This window comes from Dreissena polymorpha, chromosome 5, assembly GCF_020536995.1.
Source record: "Dreissena polymorpha isolate Duluth1 chromosome 5, UMN_Dpol_1.0, whole genome shotgun sequence".
In the NCBI taxonomy this organism is placed as follows: Eukaryota; Metazoa; Mollusca; class Bivalvia; order Myida; family Dreissenidae; genus Dreissena; species Dreissena polymorpha.
In genome coordinates this window covers 114,072,460-114,091,857 of record NC_068359.1, presented here as the reverse complement: position 1 = coordinate 114,091,857, position 19,398 = coordinate 114,072,460, and the positions used below count along the sequence as shown (strand labels likewise).

Genomic DNA, 19,398 nt, shown 5'->3' with positions numbered 1-19,398 from the left:
AGACGTGTAACTGTTCGGTAAATTCGTTAGCTGTCCGGCCGGAAAAAAAGATAATCGAGCAAAAAATAACATTACCAATGTTTCAATAGTAAAAATGGAAGGACTTATACCGGTTATTAACAAACTACAAGACGTTTTCAATACAGTTGGCTCCGAAAATATTCAGCTGCCTCAAATTGTCGTGGTTGGCACTCAGGTTTGTTTGTATTTCACATGACAATTTTGTGGGTGGGGAATGAATCGCGTAATTTCAATTCAATGACAATTTGTAGAGTAATGAGTTAGCCGTTTATTTTCAAAACAATCGATATTTTATATGACAAAGATGCTTATCATAATGTGTATTCAGCAGTAAAAACCTATCTCGACTGTCATTTGAAAGAGCCACATATCTTTATAATTTATTTTACAAATGTTCAGCAAAATAATTATGAACATTTCTGTTCTTCTACATATACATCTGAAAGTAACATAAGCCCAGTAACGCTTGACAATTATTTGATCTATATATAGGTGTTTACTGGTCAAAGGTAGGTTGAAATGATGAATGGATAAAAACAGCTTGCTAACATTAAGGTATTATTCAGCTGTATTTCACCCTTAAGCCACTCTTGTTTGCGCCACTCTCAGCACAGGCAGGGGATAAATATTTTTGCTAAAAGCTGATCCCTTCACATTAAACTAAATAGGAAGTAGAGCCCTGCTTAAAGCATACCCTGCCTGGGGTCTCTGTAATGTGAGCAGGTTGTTCCATGGATTTCACAGAAGAGAGGAGTTTGTTAAGTAGGTCTGGGATATAGATATAAGGTTGCTAGTTGAAGCTAGCCAAGTATCAAAATACTAGCAGGTTTGTGACCGATTAATGCCACCCGTAACATAAATAATTATGAGCTTTATGAAGGAAATCAATGTAACTTTTTAACACGTTGCATTTTAAAAGTTTAATACCAAATTAATATTTTCATAAAGTTTTATATTGTCTTTATATAAATGTTAAAAAATAACAAACATATCTTTTTGAATTATAAATATACCTTTTCACTTTGCCAGTTTTTTCCATTCAGTTTTCTTTCAGCAATGTTCCATGTGTTTTTCAATCTGTGGCAACCATGAACTGAACATAAAAGCCTTGCAGTTAAACTTTATGAAATTACATTGCATGAACCACATATGTCAACATTCTATCACTGTTTCCCACAAAATTTAATGCGCATATCAGCTGTATGACATGCTGAAAATAACTATATGTTGTTGATAATAAGTGACCTCGTAAAAATAAAAATGTAATCTTAATGTAATTTTCTATCCAGTCATTACACCCCCCAGACGTTACACCCCTAGTCATTACACCCTCTAAGCCTGGACATTACACCTCTCAAGGTGTAGAGGGTGTAATGACTAGGGGTGCAATGTCTGGGGGGTTTAATGACTGGAAATCTGTAATTTCACCTTAATCGTTCATGAATATGGAAGAAAAACGAGTTATTCAGTTGTAAAGGTTTAAAGTCTGTTACAAAAATCATTTCAGAGTGCTGGTAAAAGTTCAGTGCTCGAAAGTCTGGTAGGTCGTGACTTCCTTCCACGTGGAACTGGCATCGTCACAAGGCGACCCTTGGTTCTACAGCTAATACAGATCACCCCAGATGATCGAGAGGCAAGGACTTTGGACAGTGGGGGTAAGTCTTTGTGATATCAAACACAAACAATATGTTAGTATGATGTAGCTTGGGATTCCATTTTGAGAAAAGATGGAGGTAGCCCTTAAATGACCTTTGTTGACAGTTAACATACAGACCTAGCTTGGGATTGCACAATTATAACATAAAATTCTTGTGAATTATTTGCTTAAACATTGATATTTTTGTTTTGTGACATGACCATAATTTTTCTTGCACATATTTCACTTCAGAAGTAATAAAGGCAGAAGAATGGGGGAAGTTCCTACATACAAAGAACAAAATCTACACAGAATTTGAAGACATCAGGACTGAAATTTCAAACGAGACTGATCGGATGAGTGGAACAAACAAGGTACTTAACCCACATGTGTGTCAATAAAGCCATGGGTGTTTGTAGTTTTTAAAATACATAGTCTCAATACAAAAAAGCAACAATTATAGGAAGGAAAAAGCACTACTGCATAAAATTGGTTTCTTCACAGCTTTTTTTTCAGCAAAATTATTTTATAACTAAATTGACAGTTTCGAAGCTTCATTTTGCACAATACCTTTCTAAATCTGTTGTGGTGTTTAATAAAATCAAATGTTTTCATTCAAAATTGTTTAGTGCATCGTTTTTCCCAAGGTCATATTTGAGAAATGACAAATAAAATTAAATACTAACTCTTGGCTTTTCTATGGACTTGTAAAGTGAAAAGGGCCTACTGACCCAAAAGGGCAACTTTTTTATGAGTCAATAGAGGTGGTGATTTTTTAGCTGAGCTGTTTTCAGAGAAAACCCAAGGTATGGTCAAAGCCAGCTAGCCGTCCGCTTTTGTCATGCTAAAACCTTAACATTGGCTCAAAAATCAAAGTGCTTTCACCTACAACTTTGAAACTTCATATGTAGCTGCACCTTGATGAGTTCTACACACCACACCCATTTTTGGGTTACTAGGTCAAAGGTCAAGGTCACTCTGACCTCTAGAAAAAGAAATTAAAATGCACCCGCAGCCGAGCATTGGCACCCGCTATGTGATGCTCTTGTTTCTTATTCATTATTCTTTGGACTTTTATAGTATACAAATGAAGAATCAAAAATGATTTTTATAAATATACTAATGTCATATTGTCAAAAAAAAGTCAAAGCAAAGCTCTGCTTACTGTTTGTGATATTCAGCTTATATTTATCAATGTAAACTATCGTGTTAACAGTTTATTTTTATTGGTTGTTTGGTTCTCATAGGGACTATGCCCAGAACCAATAAGCCTGAAGATATACTCGCCACATGTGATCAGTTTGACCCTGGTTGACCTTCCTGGCATTACAAAAGTTCCTGTTGGTGACCAACCCTCCGACATTGAAAATCAGGTGTTGTACACAGTTCATTTGTATTTAAAAATGTTTTTAACAGCAAAGTCATTCTTGACAAATACTTATTTGTAGATCAAAGACAGCTAAAGTAAAATTCATAGTTGAACTTTGGGTCACACATATTGTATCATATCCAGGTCAGCATGAAACATACATCAAACTTGCATACAGGCACACACCATATTCCCAGTAAAATGAATCCATCTTATAAAATGTCTGCCTGTTGCAGATCAGAGACATGTGTTTGACATACATTGGCAACCCAAACTCCATCATTCTGGCTGTAACCTCTGCCAACACAGACATGGCCACTTCAGACGCATTAAAACTCGCCAAGGAAGTGGATCCTGATGGTAACTGAGACTAAATCAAATTCAGAAGAAATAAAACTGCAAACACATTACAGAAACAGATTTTAGAGTGACTAGTCACAGAAACGCCTGTTTCCCAAATGTTGGGGGTCTCACTCTGGGTCCTGTTACAGCTCTTTTTATGTAATGTCCTTGTATTTCTTTAATTGTTTCTACTTGTCTATAAAGATAAATATAAAAATGGTTTTGATGTGCATTCCAGACATTGAATACTCATACATTAAAGAATGGCAGAACTATAAATGTTACAGTAGTTTCTTGAAATTGTTTCTGAGTAAATTTTAAGGTATTTTCATTAAAAATTCTATACCGTATAAGGTGATATGGAAAAGTGTTACTCAGACATTCCCACATTACTGTCAATAGAGTTGTCTGACCGCTGTTGTTTCAGGTCGTCGCACACTGGCAGTCATTACGAAGCTGGATCTGATGGATGCAGGCACGGATGCAATGGAGATCCTGTGTGGACGCGTGATTCCTGTCAAGCTGGGCATCATAGGTGTTGTCAACAGGAGTCAGGCCGACATCAACAAAAGAAAGGTTAATACAGTCTATCTGCTAGTCAGGGTACCCTTGTTAGGTAGACTTTTTACCAAATAGTCTGAGTTAACTACTCACCCAACAGGGCCCGCGTTTGGCACCTTTTACCGCCATATTCGGCTTCCCCCATGAAAAAAGTATACTATTTTCCCCTATTGCAGATAAAAATTCCCCCCTCAAAAAAAATAGATATTTTATTTTTTTTACTTTTTTGCCAGCAGGTATCGTGCTACTAACCTTTGATTAAATGTATATTTATGTAAATATTTATGTAAATCACATTTAAATATAGCAATCTGAGGTGTTGAATGGTTGGTGAAAAGATCTTCTAAAATTCCCCTTTTCGCCTAAAACGACGCGAAATTCCCCCCTCTAAGGGCCCCGGCCCAAATCCTCCAAAGTAGAGAGGGCCCTGCCCAAATGTCTGCGTCAGTGTCTGTTTAATTTTCTGATTAAGTTGTACGTGCAACATCTCCAGATCACTGTATCTAATTAGAGTTGTTCAATTGAAACTTCAATCATGTGTTTTTGGCCATTGTGTCAGTTTACTGACCAAGGACGATGGCCTGAAATTTAGCAAAATTATGTCCTTTTTTTATTCTAAAACAATTTTCTTTTGCATTTTTTTGCAACTTCATATCTGTATTTCTTCTACAGATATTCAAATAAAAGTTCAACTCTGTTTCAGGGTCTTTATGACCGCAATATACAACTGTGGCTAGCTTTTTAACAGAAATATGCATCCTTTTGTACAAGTCTGGTTAAGGTTTGCATGCAACAAGTACATGTCTCTGTAACTACTTCAGATATTGATATATTCCTGTGAAACTTCAATTCTATAATGGGGATTATCATGGGAGGTCACTGATAAATGCCAATAACTCTCAGCTTAAATTGATCATAATTATGCCCATAATGTACGTTTTGTACTTAGGAAATGCAGGTGAGGTTTTGTAGGCATGTATTCCTATCTCTTGTTAACACCTAGCATCGTGTTGCATTTTCAGCTAGCTGGGACATTTTATAACAAAAATATTCATAAGAAGTTTGTGTAGAGTGTCTTTAGTTAGGATATAGATATAGTACTGAAATGTAGGCTTATCTAGTGACCAGTTTGATTTCACATTTACTAAAAATAGAAAATAATTTCTGCTCAAAAGGTTAAGCAGGGCTTTTCACCCTTATATAACAGGGGCCAAAATTCGGCCCCTTCCCAATTGAACATAAGGTAATTTTTCCCCAAAATTGATTGAGGAATTTCCCAAATTGTAAAAAAAAAATGTTTTTTTTTTTACTTAGACATATTAGGCATCTCCCAAATTGAAAGCAATGAGCTCTAATATGATTAAGAATGCACCACAATGTGTTTTGTAATACGTCAGCCCAATGAAAATGACCCTGTTTCAAAAACTTATAAAAACACGGCCTTCCCAAAATGAGCAGTTATCGTGCATAAAATTCCCAATTCGAAAGGCTAGGGCCTCTTCCTAATTTCCTGATGAAAAGCCCTGTTAAGTTTGGATAATTTTAATTTTCTGTTATTTTGTATATAGTTAGTTTTCATGCAGAGGTATGTTGGGATTTCTTTGAGGCCAGTGGAATCAAGATCACTGTTACTCATCTCATAATGGTGGACATTTGTGGCAAGTATTTTATATGCCATCAATATATGGCAAAGTTATATTGCTGAGACAGGAATCTTAACACATAAACACATATGTACAGAAAGACATTATAACTGCTGTATGACCCTATTTTGACGACAGACAGGTGTAGACGGTTTAGAAGACACTGCTGTTCATCCCAGCCTCCATACTTTCTAGTGTAGCAATGATCGTGACAAAGAAGATTAATGAACATTTATTATTGCACAAAATGAATAGTTGTATTTGCTAAAGAATATTTCCTTCTTTTGTAGGAGATGAAAGAAGCTTTAAAAGATGAAGCCTCTTTCCTACAGAAGCGTTATCCTAGTCTTGCAAACAGGAATGGAACTGCATACCTTGCTAAAACTTTAAATAGGGTAATTTTAATTTTTGAATTCAAAGACTTAGAGAATTTTATAATTTAAATGTAAAATGTTGTGAGTTCAGGTGATGTCTACATAATTACTCTTCTCACACATTCGGAGGGAAATTGATGTATTTGACTTAAGCACATTTCACCAATATAGATTATTTTAGGTAAATTGTGATAAAGGTCAGGAACTGTTTTCAATATCATAATTGCATTTATTTGACATTGACCCACAACCAAAATCCTTCATCCTACCTTGATCATCTCACTTTTTATGCCCCCCTTCGAAGAAGAGGGGGTATATTGCTTTGCTCATGTCGGTCTGTCGGTCGGTCGGTCCGTCCACCAGGTGGTTGTCAGACGATAACTCAAGAACGCTTGGGCCTAGGATCATTAAACTTCATAGGTACATTGATCATGACTCGCAGATGACCCCTATTGATTTTCAGGTCACAAGGTCAAAGGTCAAGGTCACGGTGACCCGAAATAGTAAAATGATTTTCGGATGATAACTCAAGAACGCTTTGGCCTAGGATCATGACACTTCATAGGTACATTGATCGTGACTCGCAGATGACCCCTATTGATTTTCAGGTCGCTAGGTCAAAGGTCAAGGTCACAGTGACAAAAAACGTATTCACACAATGGCTGCCACTACAATGGACAGCCCATATGGGGGGGCATGCATGTTTTACAAACAGCCCTTGTTTAAATGTTTATATCCCGTCTTGTTGCTACTGGCATATATCATGAAATGTGTAGTCTTTAAACACTGCCTCTTCCATGTGTAAATATTAATTCTAAGGAGAGAAACTATATAAGAACTTGCTTCTTTTGTTTCAATTCTTTTCTGCTTATATTGTGTAACATCTGTATATATTGTACATGCCATAAGAAATAAATATGTTTAAACTAATAGCATAATTGCGGAAAGAAATGTATGATAGACATAAAAAGTGTATAATTTTTCTTTGGTCTTTTGATTTTCATTTAAAGTTCCATTTCAAATGTATAAAGTCAAGCAGACATTTTATTTCACACATCTGTGTCATATAGTTATTAGAATTATACCCACTTGTACGTTGATTTTGCTTGGTTTTCATTAAAAATATATCTTTTGTTCACATACAATGAAAAATTCTTTAATTCACATACAATGAAAAAGTAAGAAAGCATGTGCTTCTTAAAACGTTAAGATGTTATTCCATGTTCATGATTGTTTTAACTATTTCAGTTGTTGATGCACCATATACGAGATTGTTTACCTGAGCTGAAGACTCGAGTGAATATCCTCATAGCACAGTTCCAGTCACTTTTGACCAGCTTTGGTGAACCAATAGAGGACAAGGTACACATGTTATTTGCAATTGATTGGGTCATTCTAACACTCACACTGTTTTTATAAGTGTTCATACGTGTTAACTGTACACCATAAATATTCGTTGCCATGAATTTTTTATGTCCCCCACTATAGTAGTGGGGGACATATTGTTTTTGCCCTGTCTGTTGGTCTGTTGGTTGGTCTGTTGGTTTGCACCAACTTTAACATTTGCAATAACTTTTGCAATATTGAAGATAGCAACTTGATATTTGGCATGCATATGTATCTCATGGAGCTGCACATTTTGAGTGGTGAAGGGTCAAGGTCATCCTTCAAGGTCAAACGTCATATACGGGGACATGGTGTTTCACAAACACATCTTGTTTTTTGGAAAATTGACCACCTGATTGGCTCTTAAGTTTAAGGATTTCGAAGTTATGGGCCAAATGTTTGAACAAAAACTCTTGACTTAAAGATTTGCAAAAACTGGATTGGCTTGCGTAGGGTGTATTTGGCAGCCACTTTGAAATTGTTTACAATTTGCTAGCAACTTTTGTATCTTTTACATATTTTTTAGCTCACCTGAGCACAATCTGATCCCTTTTTGTCTGTCGTGCATTATGCGTCATCAACATTTTTCTTGTTAACGCTCAAGAGGCCAAATTTATTGTCCGATCATCATATATTTTGGTCAGAAGATTTGTTTATTATATCTTGGACTAGTTTGAAAATGGTTCTGGTTTGGTTAAAAAACATGGCCTCCAGTGGGAAGGGCATTTTTTTCTAATATGGCTAAGGTAAAACCTTGTTAACAATCTAGAGACCACATTTATTGACCATCACGAAACTTGGTCAGAAGAATTGTTCCAATGATATCTTGGACAAGTTCTAAAATGGTTCCTGTTGGTTGAAAAATATGGCTGCAAGGGGGAGGGGGGCATTTTTCTTTATAGTCCAATCTTTATGAAACTTGTCAGAATATTTGTTCTAATGAGATCTTATATGAATTTTTCTGGTCTGTTTAAAAACATGGCCCCCAGGGAGCCAGGCATTTTTCCTTACATGGCTATAGTAAAAGCTTTAATTGTTCGATCATGTTTCAACTTGGTCAGAAGATTTGTCCAAATGATATTTTGGGCAGTTCGAAGGCATCTGGCGCTTGAAATACATTGCTGCCAGGGGGCATGGCATTTTCCCATATATGGCTATAGTAAAACTTTGTTAACACTAGAGACCACATTTATTGTCCGATTTTGATGAAATTTTGTCAGAAAATTTGTCCCAATGATATCTTGGAAGAGTTCGAAAATGGTTCAGGTTGGTTGAAAAACATTTTTCCTTATAATGCTATAGTACAAACTTGTTAAAACTCTTAAAGTAACATTTATTGCCCAATCATCATAAAAAGGTGGTCAGAACATTTGTTATAATGATATCCTGGAATTGTTTGAAAATAGTTCTGGTCTGTTGAAAATCATGGCTGCCACGGGGTCAGGGAAAAGTAAAACCTTGTTAGCAATCTAAAAGTTACATTTAAAGTTCTCTCATCTTGCCCAATGGTCCAGAAAATTAACACAAATAATCCTGAAACAAACATGTGCAACTTCACTGCTAATTTTTGCCACTATTGATATAAAAACCAACTATGTTTAATCACCTTTTTTCTAGATTTCTGATTTTTTTTTTAATTCATAAGGATGTCCTCTTCCAAAATTATTCAAAATGTTCAGATCCATCACACCAAATGGCCTCTTCAGTTCAAGAATTTGCATTGAAGTTTTGTATATTTTACATATTTTCTTAAGTTCTTGGCCAATTCACATGAAAAGTTCAATAAATGTTCCTTGGAGGATCTATCCTTTATCAACAGTTGCATAGAGTTCTAGATGGCTTGAACTAGTGTACCATATGTATTACCTGTCAATAGAGAAAACACCTGTTATGCACAGTGTGGGATAGGGTTTGACTACAAAGAGTGAAGTAAACATCGTATTTCCAATTAACAGGTTGACTCTAAATGTCAATACAAATTAATTAAGTCAGTTACTCTTTGTGGCAATTAATTGAACTTATAAACAAACTGTTAATGTTTTTTTTACTTAACTAAGTACAAAATGATAAAAGTGTGAAAACCAGTTAGTGATGCAGTTTAATGTCATGTGTTCAATGTTGTTGTTACAGAGTCAACTGCTCCTTCAAATCATCACCCGGTTTGCCTCGGCCTACTGCAGCACAATAGAAGGGACATCACGCAATATTGAAACCACAGAATTGTGAGTTCCAAGTGTTGTATTTTTTGTGTTGCTGTTTTTATATATACTGTCCTTGCTCATGGTGTTGTGATGGGTGAGTATTTTCAGTTGGTAAAATGCACGTGCTTGCCATTTCTAGTGTGGGCCATGGTCATGTTAATACTTGTACGCCTATACGGTCATTCTCCACCTTCTTCTTTTATACCAAGGACAGTGATCAGATACCAGCATAAGGAAGTGTGCTTAGAACTCTTAAACAGCTTAGCTCACTAAAGCTTACCAAGAAAGTATGACTTGCTCATCTGAGAGATGTGGATGACTATTTCATCTGAGGGATGTGGATGACTAGCTCATCTGAGAGATGTGGATGACTAGCTCATCTGAGAGATGTGGATGACTAGCTCATCTGTGAGATGTGGATGACTAGCTCATCTGAGAGATGTGGATGACTAGCTCATCTGAGAGATGTGGATGACTAGCTCATGTGAGAGATGTGAATGACTAGCTCATCTGAGAGATGTGGATGACTAGCTCATCTGAGAGATGTGGATGACTTTTTCATCTGAGGGATGTGGATGACTAGCTCATCTGTGAGATGTGGATGACTAGCTCATCTGAGAGATGTGGATGACTAGCTCATCTGAGAGATGTGGATAACTATTTCATCTGAGGGATGTGGATGACTATTTCAGCTGAGAGATGTGGATGACTAGCTTATCTGTGAGATGTGGATGACTAGCTCATCTGTGAGATGTGGTTATAACTGAAACTGAAGTCTGTAATGCAAAATGCTAATTTCTCAAAAGGCCTAATAGCAATGTGAAGCAAAACTTCTTAATTTTCAGTAAATTGTTAAGCTACTCGTTTTTAAATAACTATACATGTGCAATGTTATACCCATACTTAAAAAATTATGTATTAAATCAGCATTTCATGTCTCAATGGCCATGTCTATTTCTTAAAAAATATCTTGATTTACATTATTGTCCCCTACCGGTGAAACCTGAGGGCTCTTATGGTTTGGGCTCTGTGTGTCAGTCTGTCTGTCAGTCAGTCCGTTACACTTTTCTGGATCCTGCGATAACTTCAAAAGTTCTTAATATTTTTTCATGAAACTTGAAACTTGAAACATGAATAGATGGCAATATGGAGATTATGCAGGTCATTTCATTTTGTTCCTACATCAAGAATTCTGGTTGCTATGGCAACAAATAGACTAGAAATATTGCTGAAAATGGTGGATCCTGCGATAACTTTAAAAGTTCTTCATATTTGTTCATGAAACTTAAAATATGGACCGATGGCAATATGGAGATTATGCATGTCATTTCATTTTGTTCCAACATCAAGAATTTTGGTTACTATGGCAGCAAATAGACTCTAAATATTGCTGAAAATGGTGGAGTTTCACCGGTAGGGGACATCATTGCTTGGCAATAGTCAGTTTTGTTTAATTTTAATTTTTAGTAAGTGAAGTATCTTGGGTTTACCATTATGTCATTAGTTAGTGTTCTTTCCATATTTGTAATGACATCCAATATTACAATTTACCTAATTTTTCAGGTGTGGTGGAGCAAGAATCTGCTATATATTCCATGAAACATTTGGACGAACATTGGAGTCTATAGATGCATTAGGTGGATTAGCAACTATGGACATATTGACAGCTATCAGGAATGCTACGGTATGACATGCATTAACATAGTTGTTTTTGCTCTGGAGCAGTCCTTAAAATCTGAATGTGAAGTACAGTTTAACATCTATTTAATTGAAAGTGCTTTATCAACAAATACTCTGCCCTTTTTATGCCCCCGGATCGAAAGATCGGCGGTTTGTTTTTGGCCTGTCTGTCCGTCATTCATTCATTGTGTGTGTCCCAAAACTTTAACCTTGGTTAAAGTTTTACAATAACTTTTGCATTATTGAAGATAGCAACTTGATATTTGGTATACATGTGTATCTCATGGAGCTGCACATTTTGAGTGGTGAAATGTCAAGGTCATCCTTCAAGGTCAAAGGTCAAATATATGACTTCAAAGCGGCGCAATAGGGGGCATTTTGTTTCTGACAAACACATCTCTTGTTGATAATATAGATAATATTTTTCTTTCTGTTCTGAAATATTGCAGTTGTGTGGTTACCCAGAAAATTTTAGTATTTGCTAGAAAACAAAAAAGGCAGCTGCGAGCTGAAAAAACTCATTCGGATACCGGTGATTATAATATTTGTCCAATCTATTCAGGGTCCAAGGCCGGCCTTGTTTGTGCCAGACATAAGTTTCGAGTTGTTGGTGAAGAGGCAGATCAAGAGACTGGAAGAGCCCAGCCTGAGGTGTGTGGAGCTCGTGCACGAGGAGATGCAGAGAATCATCCAGCACTGCGGCACTCAGGTACGGGCTGGCTGGGGGTGGACAAATTTAGAAGATTGTCATTTGAGTCTTTTTCTGGAAAACCCGGAATTAAAGCAAGTGCTAAAGTGTCGTCCCAGATTGGCTTGTGCAGTATAAACAGGGACACCACTTTTTGTCTTAAAAGTTTTTTTTAATAAAAGCTTTTTTTAAAACAAAACATTCTAAGATGCGGATAGAGTTGTCCTTGATTAGCCTGGAGCACCGAACAGGCTGGTCTTGGATTACACATAACACACATGTATAAAGTAAAGTTTTCCCAAAACAAATCTCGATTTTTTTTCTTCATATGCCTAACAATTAAATCCCCTTCCCTACAATCTGGGGTATTGTACCCCTGAGTACTGGTATCATGATGGGCACACATTGCAACAAATGGTTGTCAGCTGATATCAATACACAGCTGAGAATAAAAGCTTGCATTCAGCCATTGCTGAGTCAGCTGAGAGGAAGACCGCAGACAAATATGGCAGATTTTCTGGGCCCAGTATCATTAACAGCATCAATTTATAAGCTCAACTCAGAAGAAGAGGTTTGAGTTAAAGCTGAGTATTGAGATGTTGGTCAGCTCAGGAATAATCATTAATCTCTGTTATAACAAAATGCACATATTCCTCCTTAAACTGGCAGTTGATTCACACTGAAAACTCCCCCAAAAATGTATGAACAGAGCATGATTGTCAGAGTCATCTAAACAACTGTGACAAAAATCTAAGTTGATTCAGAATACTGATGTTAGTTAGTTTGTGCTACTAGGCCATTGTCAACAAAAACACTAACATGTTTATAAACCTTTCTTATGATTGTTGATCTCAGCATGTATTTGAGACCAATCCATGTATCATTTATATTATGATTTATCTGTATAGCAACAATACATCTATTAACAAATTTTGTATTGTGCAAGTTGTTATTGTCCATAATTTTGTCTCAGTGAAAAATTCTTTGTTACAGCAAGAAATGTTGCGGTTTCCGAAGTTGCATGATAGAATACTAGATGTGTTGACCCATATGTTACGAAAGAGATTAAAACCAACAAACAACATGGTAAGAAACCAATACGTTAATTATTTTGTGTCACTAGGTAACTTAACTATTAATTGTATTTCTCAAACTTGAGTAGAAGAACAGTTCCAATCAAACAAAAAATGTAAATGTAAAATTTCATATTTTAAAGGTAGTTTCAACCTATTAATTTTTGCTTGATTGCATCAAAAAGCCTTATCCTTAAAGTTATAGAAACCCTTCGGAGTCAGTATCTGGATATAACTAGTGTGCCACAACAGTGGGTATAGAAACCAGGACCACCTTTACCTTAAATTAACATTGATTGGGGACAACATTTTGCCAACAAAACAATATATATTAAGTTTTGAATATATACAAACACTCTGGAGTAAGTTTCATGGATAAAGCCTGTATGCCTAAACAGTGGGAATCAAACCTGGAAACCTGTGATGTAATGGCCGACTCCTCTATGCAACTACAAATCTTATATATATTTGTGCAAATGTCTGTATCAGAATTTATGGTAACTTATCAAAGTAATGAAATTCCAATGAAAATAAATTTTTATTTCAGCCAAAATAAAAAGTGCGGAAACATTTATAAGTTACTTGCTATTTTGTTACAATTTATGTTAGTTAATCTTAAATAGTAAGTTGTGAAGGGTTAGCTTTTGATGCACCTGTGTTCACACAATTTCAGGTTGAAAACTTAGTAGGTATAGAGTTATCATACATCAACACGAAGCATCCAGACTTCTTTGAGGCCCAGATGGTGCACAAGACAGTCACCAATGACCAGGATGGGCTCAGGCAGCTACAGAAGGATTCCCAGAGACAGCAGCAGCAACAGCATCAGCAGCAGCAGCAGCACGTCGAAGAGAAGGAAAACAGGGTGAGAGTTTCAGTCCTATTTGTATGTTGTTTTAAACGCTGAACATTTTTTGGTAGCTTATAATTACAGTGTGTCTGTCCTTCATTCAGTAAATCTGTTTCATTGTTTGTCCCCTTCAAGCACGGCAGAATATAGCGGTCCGAAATATTGTGTCTCAGCATTAACTTTGCAATATATAAATGGATTACATATTAAATTAGTACAAATGTCTACTATCATTACACAAAATTTTGTGTTACAATTGTCGACCTCCCTCTGAGATCATGTCTAATTAACTCATTAAAGGCCAAATATTTCGTAAATTATACCTTTCTCTTTCAAAACAAACTACTTCAAAGGTCAAGGTCACGTTTTGAGATTTGGCCATAAACTGCTTGTTTTCGATGTGAGTGTAGTTTTGAGACAAAATTGGAATGTCAGGGCATCTGAGTCCTATGGAAAAAATATGAATGGATAACTTACAGTTGAATATAGGCTATTCTCATCTGGTCACAGTCAAACATATATTATTAGAAAAATAAGCAATGTTTTTATTATGTTCAAGCAATTAATTTCACAAGATGATCTGAATTGGTATGTGAGTGTTTCTGTTTATTTATAGTAAAAGAAAGGAAAAAAATGGCCTTCAGCATTAAGAAATGAGGAGATAAATAAACTCTAATAAGTGTGTTTTGTCTCATATACAAGTTGAAATGTTTGCAACCTAACATTTTTGGTGTCAAAACATTAATGCAACTGAGTTAAGATTTGTTACTTCCTTAACAAAAAATGTGTTGTATCAGTCTCTAGCATACATGCCATACGTCCTGGATTGTCCGGGACAGTCCCGTAAATGAAGAACTTGTCCCGCTGTCCCGGAAATCTGTCACATGTCCCGGAATTTACAAAATCCATATATACATGTACCTTATCTTAGGCTTAACTGCACCTCGAATCTGTGTATATATGCAGCGTCTCCATGACAATGCCTACCCGAATAGGCAGACTACGCTACGTGTCAAAATCGATCAATTAACAGGGGTCCTGTTATCATATTGATTGTCTCACAATCGCGGTCAAACCGAAAAGGCGGCATTGTTTTGTTTGTTAATTGACTTATATCTACAGCAAAACAAGAGTGTAACTAATGTGTGACTGTCCGGATTTTAAGTTGACGATCTACCGGTACTGTTTTGTTGTATTTGTTTTATTGTGATTGGTTGTATGTATTGTAAATTGATTTGAGTTGACGATCTAACGATACTGTATTGTTGTATTTTTTATTATATAAATGTTATAAATGAATAAAGGCGTATCAACAACTACGCGTTACACACCGGTCTTAATAACAATAACGCAGTGACGTCACCATCTATGTTTAGAACGCTTACACTGAAAACACATGGCCTGTGTCTAGTAACGGAACTAGTCATGTTTAATTTGACGTTAATAGATCAAGTGTATTTCGGATAGGCTTTCGAACTTTTGCAATTAACGATGCGAAACAAAACAAAACGTACCAAAAATGCATATGTCTATAAATATCGCTACATTTTATACATGTCCCGGAAAATCGGCAAAAGTCCCGGACAATTTAACACAATGTCCCGGACAATTTAACACAATGTCCCGGAATTGGTCTGAAAAATTATGGCATGTATGGTCTCTAGGTCAACATGTACCAGTAATAGATTCAAATGTAATTGCTAGAAGAAAAAAATAATTAAGAAATCATCACTTAATTGTAGGCTCCCTCCCCAGCACCAGACATGTTGCCTGTCAATAGCTGGAAGATGCCATCGTTCATGGGAAAGACACGCAGCCAGTCTGACCTGCAGGGGGGAGGGGAGCCAGACTCCCAGTCAAGCAGCGCAGTTGCCTCCCCTGCACACTCCAGGAAGGGCATCAACCTGCTACCTGAAGTGGTGAGTGTTTGGCTGATGGTTGGAGGGCGTTCATGTTTTCATTTGCTAGTATAGGGCCATTATTCGGCCCTATTCCCAATCTCGAACAAAATTATTTTTCAAAATGACTGCCTCAAAAAAGTGATTGTTTTTAAGAAAATTACAAAATATATTTTGTAAATAAATGCAACATTAAGTTAATTTCCCTGTGCAGCTCTTATGGTTCAACCTTAGTTAATATTTTATAGAACACTTTTCTAAATTTCTTTTGTTAGCCAAAAAATAAAATTATCCATTTTCCAATTAAAATTGTAACCATGCAATCTTTCCTAATCCAATGGGTCCTAGCCACATTCCAGAAATGGTTATTAAAACGCTGAGTTTGTTTTCACTCCTGAAGCTTCATTTACTGAAACATTTCGCTTATTTTTACCATAAATCTTTCACAAATGTACAACATATTGCATTAATGTAAAAGACTGAAGCACATTAAATAATAAGCAGCCTAAAAACCCGCTGTATACATGTATGTGGAAAGTCAATACAATAACATCATGTCACTGTAAAAACTGACTTACCTGACAGAAGTCCAATTAAATAACTGTTACCACTGTTTCTTGTGTGTTTTAGGGCAAGTTTCAAACATTGGAGACATAGATGCCTCATTGTATTGCCCTTGGAAATTGTTATACAAAATTTAAGATCTCAATTTTCAATGGAATGAAAAGCTTGTATCATGTAATTAATACCCACGCACTTTCCATGCTTGTTATGAGATTGAGGCGAGGTTGAACATATCAGCCTTAGAAAAAAAACACTAAAAGTTCATTTGAATTTCAATTCAAAATATAATCGGATGTCAAAAACAATTTTGCTTATTTAAGAGGGAAAGCATATTTTACCTCGACAAATGCGCCCCTTTTGTGCCCCTGGATCGAATGATCGGGGTATATTGTTTTTTGGCCTATCTGTCTGTCATTGTATGTGTGCGTCTGTTATTGTATATGCGTGTCCCAAAACGTTAAACTTGGTCATAACTTTTGCAATATTGAAGATTGCAACTTGATATTTGGCATGCATGTGTATCTCATGGAGCTGCACATTTTGAGTGGTGAAAGGTGAAGGTCATCACACAAGGTCAAAGGTCATATTTCAAGTTCGAATGTCAATATATCGCTTCAGAAATCAGTTGGGGGCATTGTGTTTCACAAACGCATCTTGTTCCAAAATATTTTTATATTTTAGTGTGAAAAGAACATAATGAAATTGTTTCAATAACCAAATTATATTATTATATTAACTATAATAAAAAATACTGATAATAATAATAATGATTTTAATAATATGATTATTATTTAAAGCCACACACCTTGAAATGAAATACATGACATAGTAAATTTAAGTATAAATAAAAAACATATTTTATCTATAATGCCAATTAGAATATATATGGTGGTTACAAGGTAGAAATCCGTCTCTTTTTCGCTTAAAAACTTAAAAATAATCGCGTTTGTCGAAATGGACATATACGTCTGAAAATCCTACTTTCGGTTTTAAAAGCAGTTCCTATTGAAAAATAATAAATTACTTGCTAATTATGCTACATTTTTAATTTTATCTATCTATAAAAGAATATATCTGGTGGTTACAAGATAGAAATCCGCCTTTTTGCGCTTAAAACTTAGAAATAATCGCGTTTGTCGAAATGTACATATACGGATAGAAATCCTACTTTCGGTTTTAAAATTTAAAAACAATAATAAATAACTCGCTATTTAGGCTTTAGATTTTATGACAATTTTGCACACTTTCAAATTACATCTATATGTTTTGATTAACATGTACTTCATTTCAAGGTGTGTGGCTTTAAATTCTTTTAAAAAATGTGAACATTTGGCTACTTCATTCTTCTACTGAGCACCAAGCCAGGTTCGGATTAATCTTTGTGTATAATTTAATTATATTTCTTATTAATACTATAATTTCATTTTATTTTGTAAATAAAATGTAAAAGAAATTATTTATACCACATTTATTTCAATATATTCTGATGCATATTTGTAGCCAAACACCCCTCAAACCAGAAAACTGACCAATCGTGAACAAGGAGAGTGTGACCTCATCAGTAAGTCACTGTTGGTTGACTGAAACACTGCATATGTAACATAATTAGCCTCGCTCAGGAAAATCTGGGCTTAATGTATGTGTAAAATGTCATCCCAGATTAGCCTGTGCAGTTTTCACAGGATAATATGGGATGCCACTGTCCACATTAAGTTTTATAAAAGGGGAAAGTGTTGTCATTGATAAGCCTGTGCCAACTGCACAGGCTAATCTTAGATGACACTATTATTGTATACATGCATGAATTTAACCAGTTTTACCAGAGCTAGTCTCATATACATTCGGGCAAAACTTGGATTTTGTGAATTTCTAATGAGAAATTGTTATTGTATTATCAAATTCAAATTAGCTTGTAATAAATATACTGGTTATCTCTGTAGGAGATTGATATCAAACTAATATAATAAAAGTAAATGACTTGTTTGGAAGATACAAGTATTTGTTCAGTGAATGAATTTGAAAATAAAGGTTCTGTCAAAGTTTTGCCTGAATTTGTTACATGTTACATGCTATGGAATGTTAAAAGAATCACATGAAAATTTGTTTTTTTAGTAAGATATTTAATGAATTATCAACATCGATGAGCCAATAATTTTTGTTTCTGATTTTTTTTACCATAGAAATTGACGAGGAGAATCTTTAGTACTAATGCAGACATTTTGGAGGCTGTGTAGATTTTAAAGCAATTTTGCCATGGGTTTTATTCCATGTGTCAGTTGAGTTAGTACACATGTAAGTACAAGTATGAAAGGTAATGAAGAAATGGTTATGATGTCATGTGATTCTTTGCTATGTGCTAACCAGACTTTATTTTGCAGTAATTTGACCAGACTCAGTGACTCCATGTGTACATCAGGAAAGCCCTTGCAATAAGGGAATGCTTATTACTCAAATGAATTATTTTTTTTACAGCCAAAAGCTATTACTTCTAGAAAGCTTACTGTCAGAGAAAAACATGATGTTGTTTTAGTAGGTATGTGTAAACTAGGTATAACATGATGGATGGGGTTACAATTGATATTTGTCTCATGTGCTCTCAGTTTTTTGTTGATATGAAGTGCTTTCCTTGATTTGCCTGCAGTCACTGTGAGTCTGTGCATCAGATATGAGCTTTGTTTTGTGCTTTATTTATTGGTAAAATTTCAGTTATTAATTCACACAAGTAATTATCATCTTGAATGAAAGTTAGTTTTTGTTATAATCATGTCATTTTGGAATTAAGTCACAGTTTGTGCTTATTTCGCATCATAATCGTATAGAATGTCCACATTTTATCTTCAATCTGCATGTCTGGTCTTTAATAGGTATCAGAAACCTATACAATTGTATTGTCCTCTGGAAAATTGAGCTTGATGCATGTGCATAAGTTGTCAACTTAGATGAGCCTGTGCAGTCCACAAAGGCTTCTTTTAATACCTTAACCCTTTGCATGCTGGGAAATTTGTCGTCTGCTAAAATGTCGTCTGCTGAATTTTAAAAATTAGCAGTTTCTTCGTGTTTTTTTTCAAAGAATACTGTCAGAATAGCAAACAGTTTGGATCCTGATGAGACG

The 19,398-nt window shown here is 35.4% G+C and overlaps 1 protein-coding gene across 2 annotated transcripts in view; it reads left to right on the top strand.

Moving 5' to 3' along the window:
* Positions 1 to 19,398, top strand: part of LOC127881495 (dynamin-1-like protein) — a 28,961-nt gene continuing 9,563 nt past the window's right edge. The window contains exons 1-15 of one of the 2 annotated variants that reach the window (XM_052429402.1): positions 1 to 196; positions 1,529 to 1,676; positions 1,910 to 2,031; positions 2,905 to 3,030; positions 3,263 to 3,386; positions 3,796 to 3,944; positions 5,863 to 5,967; positions 7,195 to 7,308; positions 9,463 to 9,554; positions 11,097 to 11,217; positions 11,776 to 11,922; positions 12,895 to 12,987; positions 13,648 to 13,839; positions 15,567 to 15,743; positions 18,759 to 18,819. In XM_052429402.1, coding sequence (XP_052285362.1) covers positions 95 to 196; positions 1,529 to 1,676; positions 1,910 to 2,031; positions 2,905 to 3,030; positions 3,263 to 3,386; positions 3,796 to 3,944; positions 5,863 to 5,967; positions 7,195 to 7,308; positions 9,463 to 9,554; positions 11,097 to 11,217; positions 11,776 to 11,922; positions 12,895 to 12,987; positions 13,648 to 13,839; positions 15,567 to 15,743; positions 18,759 to 18,819 — 1,873 coding nt within the window. In that variant the 5' untranslated portion in view covers positions 1 to 94. Of the gene's footprint in view, positions 197 to 1,528; positions 1,677 to 1,909; positions 2,032 to 2,904; positions 3,031 to 3,262; positions 3,387 to 3,795; positions 3,945 to 5,862; positions 5,968 to 7,194; positions 7,309 to 9,462; positions 9,555 to 11,096; positions 11,218 to 11,775; positions 11,923 to 12,894; positions 12,988 to 13,647; positions 13,840 to 15,566; positions 15,744 to 17,786; positions 17,848 to 18,758; positions 18,820 to 19,398 lie in introns of both variants that reach the window. The other variant, XM_052429401.1, reaches the window with a different exon arrangement.